A 12153-nucleotide genomic window follows, 5' to 3' on the forward strand; every position below is an offset into this window, starting at 1 on the left:
CTGAACATTTTGTGTAATTTAAGCTGTAACAATGTGACTGTTTTCTAACAAAACAGTGAAACTCAAGTTAGACTTGTGTTTGTAAATGAAGCGCCCCATGTTGTGTAGCTTTCTGGAGTTTATACTTATTGGGCTACATATTTATTTATTATACAGGCTATACAGTACATAACATCAAAACGCACATGTTTTATGTAACTAAAGTGTATGTGGGCTACAGACAATAATTAAGTTCCAGACTATATTTATATGAAAAACGTGCATACTTACTGAATTTGAATCATTTTAACCACATGTAACCACCTGCAGGTGGGGAGAGAGAGAGTGAGAGAAAGAAAAAAAGCAGCCGGCTCACGTCGTTCACTTCAAAGAGTCGGCTCTACGAGCCGTTTCGTTCGCGACCGACACATCACTATTGTGAAGGTTCATTAGATGGACTACCTGAGCAGCCCGAACAGGCTGCTAAACTATTTCCTTGTTGTCACTCTGGTAAAAGGAGCTGAAATGGATTCAATGGTTTGTGGAAAGACTGAGATCAGGTTAACTGACCCTGATCAGAAAGTCTTTCCTTCATCTTTTTTTGGCTATGATAGCGCCTAGTTAAACATGAAAACTCCCTCAGCAAACAGCTAAATGTTTTTTCTGCTGACTCACCCTGAAGTATTTTCTATTGTGGTTTCTATTGTGGTTTCTATTGTTTTCAGATTGTTATCGGATTCCCTTCAGGATTGTAAATTAAAGAGACTTAGTTTCGACAATACGGTCGTGTTGTGCTTGGTGCTTAGTGGAAATTTCAGTGTTTCACTTGTTCTAAAACCTCTGTGTACTGAGACTGACTAAAGTTCATTCAGAGCAACCTGATGCAGTTTGACCAGTTTATTCCTGAGCAAGCAGCAGGCTTATTGTTGACACTCCCCACAGTGTCGGTCCCACTGCCAGCGCAGTAAAATGAAGGATGCAAATGCATTGGCTTCATTCACAGAGCAGATGTGTGGTATATCTGTGATTTATTATCTCTGGGTGAGTCCTACAGCACAAACAGAAGCTGCTTCCTTAATGATTTGCATCGTCTGTTAAAAGGGTATGATGGAAAAACTTTTCCGATTTCCATTCCTGCCATCAGGATTAAAGAGCAGAGTGATCAGCAGGTTATGTAGTTTTTGTTAGGGAGGGGCACGGTGGCGGTGGACTGGAAGGATGGAGGCACAGACGACTGAAGGAGACACACAAAAATGTCTGTAAGAATGTCAGTCAGCTCTAAAGAGCGGGTCAACGGACTTTCAACCACTGAGTTTGTAGGACAGTTTCCTCATATATGAGCTGTGCAGTTTGGATGTTCTTGTAATGTAGATGAATATTACCACCTTTGGTTACTTACTTCAAATTTTGACATTATTAATTAAAAACAATCCTCCATTGCATAAATCTGATTTGATAACTGTTCTCAAATTTTCTGAAACATCAGAAAAACCTGAATGCTGTACACGGGAACACTATGAGTAAGCCTTTTGGGGGGTTCAGGCCCCAATTCCCATGCTATGCATAGAGTGCCTTGCATTTAATATTACTATGCTACGAGCAAAATAGTTCAGTCCTTTGACACTTTTTTTTTTTTTTTGAAAAATGCAGCTTGACTGAAATTCAAAATTAAAATGTTTCCTTCAAAGACAGTTGGATGACCTATTGTAGCGTCTCAGCGATTCAGGATGATTAACCACAGTTTTTCAAATACATTGTCGATCGGTAGTGATCAAACACGAGGTAAAGTTTCATATCATATGTTATAGACAGTGTTGTTGTTAATGTATGTTTGGGGGCGTTGAACCCCGGAACCTTCAGAGGTTTTTCAGGGTTCTCCCTGCCGGAATGTTATGTGTGGGACAGTTTCCTGTATGTGTGCGACTAGCTGTGGTTGTTTCTAAAAGTGGTCAGTAAACGTCCTAAAACTGGCACTTGAGTTTCCGAGCATTTTTATCCTGAGGTTATAACATCATATTTTTCCAAAATAAGTTAATCAACTATTTGTAGCAGATAATTGGCAGTGGCACTACACACACCTGCACAAACAAACTGGTTACAATATTAAAATGTTTTATACAAATGCTCCCTTTATTGTGCAAAAGCAACACATCAGGTAAAATAATCTCCAACAATCTGGCCTGCACTGGTATAAATGACAACAACGACCTCACAACAGTTTGCACTTTTTAATGTTTCAGGTGAAGTAGGTTTTCAATTTGCACCACTGATTTGTGTCATGTACTCACCTCCTCGCCTTTATTTATCCACGCCACACCTCTGTGTGCTCTGTGAGATCATGACATCACAAAGACTTGACAGTCTCCAGGAATGTGGACAGGTGAGATTCACCCGGTGACACAGCAATGGTTGTTGTTTTTGTGCAGATCACCTGAGGGCCCGGGAAGTATTTGGGACATGTACTTAAATGTTCTGCCAGCCGTCACTGTTTATTTACTGTTTCACTGAGTGAATACACAAAAGATGGATGAAGAATCAACTCAGCTGGTTTTAACCTAACTGGAAATGTCCTCATGTCATTAAACCACATTACAAGTGAAGCAGCGTTGAGTATTTGAAATGTACCATTAAAAATACAATTACCAGAGGTGGGACCAAGTCATGTGACTCGAGTCCACACCTCTGACAATTACCACACTGATCCTTCAGACATGTCTGCTGGCTTTGCAAAGCTGGTTGTGGAAAAACTGAAGGGTACAGTTCTGTGCAAAAGTTCTGAGCCACCTCCTTTTAATTCTTATCATGGAGGAAAATGTCAAATAGATGCTATAGATGATTTAATGACAGACTATAGGCAGAGTTTGTACAGTTGTGACATGGATGTGAATATTTGGTGTGACCAAGTTGTTTCTGAGCTCCCTGTCAGCTCTGTGAGGACCCTCAGGAACCGTTTTCCAGGTGTCTTGAAGGACAGTCAGTGCTCTTTGGATGTTTCTGCATTTTGTTCTGTTCTCTGTTAGGATGGTGCCACACTGCTTCAGCTAGGGCTGCTCAATTAATCGAATTTTAATCTCGATTACGATCTGGGCTTTCAACGATCATTAAAAATGGCGGAGCCGATTATTAGCCCCTCCCTCGTGCTTTACTCTCGCGCTGCTCCGTGTGGCAAATCGAGCGCACCTCTCTGCATTTTGAACACGCGTCACAACAATTAAGAGGACCTGAGGGAAGCTCGGGAAGCTAAGCAGAAGTTATTTGGAGAGGAGAGTGACTGCTGTTGGTTGAAAAGAGAGGTAAAAAAACTTCAGTGGTGTGGAAACATTATGGGTTGGCGGAGTCAGACGTGGATCAAGTAGACATAGTGTGTAAACTTTGCTACGGTGTCGTAGCTGCACCACAGAGCAACACTGCAAAGTTCACTAAACACAGATGTTTATATTTTTCATTTGTTTCTTATATTGCAAACATTTGCACTGTTATCAGTATTTGCACACTATTTTATATTATTTTTTAAAGTCACTATTCAATACGTTTTTATTGTTAACCCTTTAAAGCCGGTCAGAGCAGCACGCTCCGTTTTGTGTAACTATTTTTAAATCCCTGTAGAACCTGAACCGTGTAAGCTAGCGCAATAATTTGTTTTGCATAAGAAACCGGAGGAGTTGTACTTACATCTTATGCCATCAGCTTGTCCTCGGTCACGGTTTCCTTCCACATAAAGCTTTGCAAAAATTGCATAAAAGGCGCTTGCAGCAACAAAAACATAATATTCCAGAAACAGCTTTGCCGATCGGATCAGCTGTTCGTAACACTTCCTACATTTGAAACAGAGGTCAGCGTGAACTATCGCATGTCTGCCATTTCCTGCTCGAAACCAGAAGTGACGTCATTTTTGCGGAAAATGTAGTTTTCTACTTGTAGGCCTTAAAAGCCTATACTGGTGTTTTATAAGTCATGTTTGACTTTTCTGAATAGTTTCTGGGATGCTTAGAACTCGAATTGCACTGCTGGAAATAGTTTATTTTGATGCACCTGCTGTTTTCTTTGCAAATTTGCATCATAGGATTGTTTTTTGTTACAGCAGGACCTGAGAGGTCGGAAATGAGCAGAGGCCACGAAGAGAAAAGCATCTGGAGTCAAGCAGGTGATAAAGAGGAGAACTGCAGAGTGACGAAGGAGGCGAGTCAGCTGCTTTCGACCTACACTTGTGTGTGCGTGCTGTGTTCCCGGTCTCCTTTTATGTTGACGGTGTGCTGCTCCCGCTGTTGGCCGCAGAGCCAATGGAAGCTCTGGGAATGAAGATGTCAAAGGACGGGTCTGGTAGCTGCTGCTGTGTGAAGTCATAACAAAGCAGTGACAAAAACATCCAAGAATAGGGACGAAGTGTGTTCACAACTGCCTGCTTGAATTCAAATGACTTCATAAAGCTTTTACATGAAACATAACCGTCATGCCTTTGGTGGTTCACTGCATTTAAAAACATTTTTAAAAAACTTTTCACAGAAATCGCATACTAACTCTTGAGATATTTCCGCAGCAGGTACCGGACATTTGAAAAAGTATGACCGCTTCACACCCTGGAGGACGGGGCTGTGGCCCCCCCACACTCCCTAGCAGATCATTACATGGAGAAACCTTTGGAATGCAAGCATGCTGATCCACACAGGTATGCACACATGGGTATTCACAGACGCGGACTAAAGCTTTCTTGGCTGCTGCCTCAAAGCAGACTGTGCGCTGTCTATCTTGCGTGCTGCACAATATCGTTTATTACTTAGTAAATACTGATATCTATGGCTAGCTAGTTTATTGTGATGGTGCTTTGTTTTCTCTATTATTATGTTGCTCTTTGTTGTTTGCTGTCTCCTCTGTTTGTTTTTGTTTGTTTGTTTGTTTGTTTTTTCTCCATACAGGTGACCCAGGAGTTTTTTTTTTTTTTTCTCTCTCTTCCCCCCCCTTCTCACCGTCTCTTCTCCCCTTTGGTTTTCTTTCTTTCTCTCCCCCTCTCTCTCTCATTCATTCCCCCTGTCCTATTTATTAAAAAAAAAAAAAAAAAAAAAAAAAAAAAATGACAAAGGATGAACTGAAGCTCTGCCATCACGTAATGTAAAAAAAAAAAAAAAAAAAAGAAAAAAGAAAAAGTATGACAGAGCTGACTTGCTTGCAAAGGAAGCGGCACAGAAAGGAAAAATATACTAAAACCTTTCAGGATATGATTTCTGCATGTACAACTGTAGCATTAACTAATTAGATAGCTGCCAGGATTTTGAGTTAACTGGGAACTCTGTGTTTTCCACTAAATAAACCCTGACTGCACTGATACTACACTCAAAATGCATTTGAATGGTGACCTTGTATACAAAGTCATTAAGGGAGTATAATAAATATTTCATCAAGTTAGATTTGCTGTTAGCCAAATTGATATTAGTCATGTTAGAAAGTTTTTAACAGTTAACTTCTTTGCTAATGCTAACTGCTCAGCCAATGTGATTGGTCAGTTGCAACGTTGATCCTGGACCAAAACTGTTATGATGACATAGGAACAGCACCAGCGTGGGGAAATCTGATTGTGCCCATGCAAACAGGCAAACAGGCCTACAGACCGATCCACGACCATCTAGTAACCAAAGGTAGTAGGAAAAATGAGCATTCCATGAGATTGTTGTGATTGGTTGCTGGGGACTGAGAGCAGAAAATGATTGCCTAGAAAAACTACTGGCAACAAAATCAGTCTCAAGGAGGTTTCTGGTGCAACAGATTTCATCCACTGACAGCGAAAAAAAGAAAGAAAGAAAAGGAAAAGAAAAAAAAAAAAAAAAAAAAGGATTGTTTTTTGTTTTTCCTGCAGTATATAAAAATTGCTGTATCTCTAAAATAAAACTATGAAGACACTCAAAATAAATTTCCTGTTGTTGTAAACTATTTTTTGCATTTAAAGTTTTGAGGGATAAGCCTCTTAAATTTCTCCAAGTAGAAATATATGTAAAACAAAACAAAAACAATTTTCAATTCTTTTGTAGTTTATTGCACTTTTTTGCAATTTATGTAATTACTATGGACTTAATGCATACATATTATTAAAATATGGGCTATAACAGTTGTATTGATGTATATCAACTTGACATGTTCCCACAAATGGCACTACAGCATGTAAAAAAATAATATAAGCTCTGGCGGACTTGGTTCTATAGTAGGTCTTAAAGGGTTAAATAAATATCGTCAAATAATCGTGATCTCAATTTCAGTGAAAATAATCGTGATTATCATTTTTGCCATAATCGAGCAGCCCTAGCTTCAGCTAATTTGAGGTCTGGACTCCGGAGAGGCCGATCTATGACCGATAGTATTTCATTTGAAAGACAGGATAAAGACATGCTGTAGAAGAGCCAGATATTAATAATAAGTAATGTTTCAATGCACAGAAGTGTATAAACACAGTGCATCATGGGAATCCCCTACACCTATTGCAGCATAACTAAGGGAGGATTCAGGGTCACCAGCTCTAACTATATGGTTTAGCAAAAAGGAAAGCCTACAGATTAAAATTGGCATGGCCCGGATCTGGCCCACACAATGTGCTTACACATGGCCGACATACCGCAAAGACTGACGGCACAAGCCCAGTTGCAGACACACTGGTGGTCCTGTGCTGGCCCATATGTGGACTACCTCTAGCAAACCTGATCTGGGCCACCAAAGGGCCGTCATTCTTAGCGGTATGTGGACCATGTGTAAGTTGTGTGCGGCTACGGGCCAGTTGCAGACGCACTGCTGGCCCAGAACAGTTTCAGCTCTGGCCCCAGATATCAGCCAAATGTGAACCTTAATCAAGCCATGTAATAAAAACATGTGCTGGAACATGCAAAAGTGACATGACAAAACTCTGTTCAGACATTGAATGGACTGACTCTCATATAGGTTTCTAGTTTTCTTTCTTTTCTAGTCTCCCGGATTACTCAATGTGCTCTATACAACATGCCACATTCACCCAATCACACTGAGTGCTTCCTAACTACATTCATACACATTCACACTGAAAGAGCCAGGGATCGAACCACTAACCTTCTGACCAGTTGGTGAGCTGGTCTACCTCCTGAGCTACAGCCACCCAATGGCAAAGATGAGTAAACCCTCACTAGGTTTTGGATAAAGTGTACACTCACAAACCTGTCAAACCTGCATTTGAAACATTGGCTACCATAGCAGTACAGTATTGCAACATGGCATTTGGGTCTTCTAACTAAATAGGAACATAAACAGTGCCATCATTGCCAGACCTGGCCCACATCTGGTTGACATACACTCTGCCATGACACCAGCCAGTTTGAAAACTGAAGGCTCTGCCTCCCATTCTACTTTTAAATACTCTAGGAACAACAAGTAGGCCTGCAGAGCGAGAGCGAAGTGCTCTAATAGGGTGATATGGTACTACAAGGTCACTAAGATAAGATGGGGCCTGATTATTTAAGACCTTGTATGTTAGGAGCAGGATTTTGAATTCTGGATATAAACACTCACTGTTGTACCTTTCTCCTGACCTCTGTACATACATGATTGAGTGATGAGTCATCACCAGATCTGTTGCCACTTATTGTGTATTTTGGCATACCGCAGCCTTTACTTCTAGTTTCCTTTTAAGATTGGTTCTTGGTGGCCAACTTTCCACGAAGACAATTTCCAATGAGGTGAAAAGCAGCCAATGAAAGAGATTATATGTCATGTAGTAAAATACTCTTTTGTGACGTTTGTGATGTTGACTAAAGGCGCCTTCAGCCTATTTTTAAAAGAAAGATTTACTATAATTGGACGTACTTTCCCTGCAGACTTTTGTAAATGAAATCCTGCTGAGGGGATATTTTTCTCTGATGAAACTGCAAACGAATGATATCTGAGGTATCTCCTCAGGTAAAGGAAAAATATTTCAGTCTGTAGCAGGGCTTTGGTTTCCTCATGTGCAATGGATAATTAATCTAAAAAAAAGTAAATCATTAATAAACAAGTTCAAGACTGATGCCTGAAAGCTGAAATTCCTGTTACAGCGTGTTTGTTGTGAGGGAGATCAGGTGAGCTGCAGTGAGGTGTTGGGCGTGTCAGAGAGAGGTGTGCTTAATGCAGACAGAGAGGAGGAGGAGAGAGGAAGGTTATTTAAGCTTCAGCAGGTCTGGAGGTTTGGATCTTACAGTGATGGCTTTCTACAAAGTGATGTGTTTGGCTGCTGGGCTGATGCTCCTGACCCAAGGTAAGAGCTCTCTGCACACACCTGCATCAGGAACGACTCAGAGGGCGAAAACACTCAGGAGCACAGCGCTTCACTTTAAAGTGGCACTGCAGGAAGTAACACGACAGGAAAAGGAGGACTGGTGTTGTGCTTTAGCTTCATCTTTATCTTGGTGATGAAAGCTTAAACACAGATTAATGTGACGATCTGTTTGGTTTGGAAGCAGCTGAGAGGCTGAACTGCTCTCCATCAATCAGCGTCTGTGTCACAGTTATTAGAGCTGCTTTATTTTATTTGAACTTTTAATCACTTTTTAACCTTTATTTTATGTTAATGTTTTTTTGTTTCATATCACAGTTAGTTTTTAAAATTGCAGTGACATGGGTGATATTAATCAGCGGTAATATTAAGTTCAGAGCTGGTATTGCAGCACAAATACTTTGCTCAGTGTCACCTGTAGATGTCAACCAAGTGTTTGGACTCGAAGATTTTTCAGTTTTATTGTTTGTTCTGCGAAATAAATTTTTTCAGCCTTAGTTGTAGTTCTAGTGAACTGTGATGCCTTTGTGCTGTACAGTATTAACCCCGATTCTTTTGTCCCCATGACAGAACAGAGAAAACCGACTCATAGTGTGTTAAAACATTTATATTTCTTTTTATTCAATCATCTGGAAGAGAGAGACCCCTGCACAGCCCAGACAGTTGCAGGATCTCTAACATTAGAATCATAAACTGTGTCTCATATAGGTGTTATTTTGGCACTTTACACATCACAGTTTCGATACAAACATTGCTTATATGGCAAAGTTCTTCTTTTCTATCTGGCTTCCTGTAGTTATTAACATACTTGTACAGCTCTACACTTCCTGTTTTCAGTCTGGGTGAGCACTTGGGTGTCTGTAGCTCAGGTGGCAGAGCAGGTCAGCCACTAATCAGAAGGTCGGTGGTTCGATCCCAGGCTGCCTCCGGGCTGCATACCAAATATCCTTGGGCAAGATACTAACCCCATGTTTGCCTACTGGTGGTGGTCAGAGGGCCCGGTGGTGCCAGTGTCCGGCAGCCTCGCCTCTGTCAGTGCGCCCCAGGGTGGCTGTGGCTACAATGTAGCTGCCATCACCAGTGTGTGAATGTGTGTGTGAATGACTGAATGTAGTGTGAAGCGCTTTGGGGTCCTTAGAGACTAGAAAAGCGCTATACAAATGCAGGCTATTTACCATTTACCACTTAGTCTGTGAGTTAAAAGTGGTCTTGCTCTACAAACCTTCATGATTAAAGTACATAAAACAATATAATTAAACAATAGGGATACTAAGGATATTAATTACACGACAGCCATTACAGCCTCTCATAACATGAGATTCTGATCTGTACAGCTTATTATTCACATGAATGATTTGATTACAGCACATGTACATATTGGGTGTTTTGGGATGTGATAATGGAGTTAGAAGAGAGCTTGCAGTCACATGACGTCTTTAGTAAAGATTTTTCTTTGAAAGTATTCTCAACTTTGTGGTTTAGAAGATACTCTCACAAATTAAACTCCATGCTTCTGGAGATGATGCAACAATAATAAACTAGTTTCAATGTGAACTGCAGGCAAAGACATGAGACTAAAGCAGGGGTGTCGAACTCCAGGCCTCGAGGCCCGGTGTCCTGCAGGTTTCAGATCTCACCCTGGGTCAACACACCTGAATCACATGATTAGGTCATTACCAGGCCTCTGGAGAACTTCAAGACATGTTGAGGAGGTCATTTAGCCATTTAAATCAGCTGTGTTGGATCAAGGACACATCTAAAACCTCCAGGACACCGGCCCTCGAGGCCTGGAGTTCGACACCTGTGGACTAAAGGAAGTAAATTTGTCAGTTTCACACCCTGACGTCATCTTAAGATGCTTTTATTACACATGAATGGAAGAAGTCACTCCATCAGGTATAATAATTGTAGTAAGATTTTAACAGATTGAAGTGTTGAAGAGATTAAACTCAGACTTAGAAATTGATTTGGTGTATTGATAGAACACCAAATAACAACAGTAACCTTACGGCACTTTGAACTGCAAAGTAAAGACCATAACGATCACTGTAGGGTCTTTAAAACGCTGGTAAAGTTAAAAACTAAGAGGACCAGGGTCAGGGTGCGGCAGTCACCTACCTCGGCGGTTTGGCAGGGTGGGGAAGGAGATGGAAAAAAAGCAGAATGACAGAGGACAAACAGACTAAAGGTGAGAGAGCACAACAATGGAACAACATGCTGCAATGCTGTGCAAAACAAAGCTGACGGGTTTGTAGAGCTTTTAGCATAAATCTGACATTTTTTAGTGAAGTGGTGGAGTAAAGGTTCTTGTGGCTGATTGTTACTGATGATCTATTTGTGAGATTAATTAAGGCCGAGGAGATGTTTTGAAAAGATGTTTGAACTCTGAATTTTTGTAGATAAATGCAAATGATCTGAGGTGTGATGACAGGTTTCCTTCGTGACGATAAGCAGGAAGTTGGTCACGTCCTGAGATGGCGCCACATCTCGCTATGATTGCAAAACATTGATGAGGAAGGTGAATCTCCAGAAGCAGAACAGGCTGTCTCAGTAAATATCTCAGAAAACCATTTTCTAATTAACGATGGAGTAACTATGGAGGGCGAGGACTCTGTTGGGGTCAAGCATGAAGGATTAGTTGTACAACACACAGTGTGTGTCCTGTATTTCTCTGTGTGAGAGACCATCATCAACAGCTCGTCAGTGTTTTCATCTTACTGAGTCACACAGTAAACCCCTCCTCCCTCTGAGTCTGACACACACACACACACACACACACACACACACACACACACACACACACACACACACACACACACACACACACACACACACAGACACACACTTCTATGTATATGAACACTATTGCACACTCTGGTAGATGTTAGAGGAACTGCAAGTCTTGGCTTAATTTTTAACACTCTTGCTTCTAGCAAACCAGACTTTCCCACTACTATTACAGACAGTGAACTAATCACAGAACAATGAATGGAGATTATTTGCTTTAAAATGGTTTGTTTCTGTGTTTCAGAGTCTGAGTCACAGCTGGATGGTAAGAAAAAGCTTCTTTGTGTAATGATTTAGTTTTATGTGTAATAAATCTTTAGTTTCATATGAATATTAGTTTGTGAGTGAACTGTAGACTCCAGGATCACTGTGTCCTCACTCAGCAGTTTGTAGTGCTGAGAGTTTACAGCTCCTACAGTAATGCTCACTCTGTGTTTTAATGTCGGTTTTCAGTTTGTGGTAAGGCGTCTCTGAACACCAGGATTGTAGGAGGACAGGTGGCCCCTGTTGGCAGCTGGCCCTGGCAGGTCAGTCTGCAAACATCTGGGTCCCACTTCTGTGGAGGATCCCTCATTAACAGTCAGTGGGTGCTGACTGCTGCTCACTGCTTTCAAACGTGAGTAATGAGGCTGAAGCTGCACTCTAAACATGATTTAAAGACGCTGTGAAAGGTGCTAATCTGGGGGCTCAGGGGGGGTAACAGGATAAATATTTAACAGGGTGGGAAGTCAAACTTTATATATGTTTTCTCGTCTATAACAATTGTAACAACTGTGCACTGTTCGTGTCGCTCCTGATGATCTCAGCAGTACTCCAACCGGTCTGACTGTGAATCTGGGCCTTCAGAGTCTACAGGGATCTAATCCCAATGCAGTGTCTCGGACAGTAACACAGATCATCAAACATCCAAACTACAACTCTGGTACCAACGACAACGACGTCTGCCTCCTGCAGCTCTCCTCACCGGTGAATTTCAGCAGCTACATTTCTCCCGTCTGCCTGGCAGCTTCAGACAGCATCTTCTACAGCGGTGTTAATAGCTGGGTCACCGGCTGGGGCAGTATAGGAAGTGGAGGTGGGTCATAAAGACACCTGATCGTTTTTTAAGTAATGATGAGTATAATGTACCA

At 41.3% G+C, this 12153-nt stretch overlaps 1 protein-coding gene across 3 annotated transcripts in view; it reads left to right on the top strand.

The window, feature by feature from the left end:
- The window catches only part of LOC146712020 (transmembrane protease serine 9), a 28305-nt gene that overhangs the window by 5471 nt on the left and 10681 nt on the right, over nt 1–12153 (top strand). The window contains exons 1-4 of one of the 3 annotated variants that reach the window (XM_085455113.1): nt 8136–8218; nt 11268–11288; nt 11477–11639; nt 11830–12098. In XM_085455113.1, the coding sequence (XP_085311239.1) occupies nt 8164–8218; nt 11268–11288; nt 11477–11639; nt 11830–12098 (508 nt within the window). In that variant the 5' untranslated portion in view covers nt 8136–8163. Of the gene's footprint in view, nt 1–8135; nt 8219–11267; nt 11289–11476; nt 11640–11829; nt 12099–12153 lie in introns of those variants that run through there. The other 2 variants (XM_085455114.1, XM_085455115.1) reach the window with 2 other exon arrangements.

Source organism: Copadichromis virginalis, linkage group LG4 (genome assembly GCF_057382275.1).
Source record: "Copadichromis virginalis isolate Kocher_CV1m ecotype Utaka linkage group LG4, C_Virginalis_male_GT1.1, whole genome shotgun sequence".
NCBI classification, from domain to species: domain Eukaryota; kingdom Metazoa; phylum Chordata; class Actinopteri; order Cichliformes; family Cichlidae; genus Copadichromis; species Copadichromis virginalis.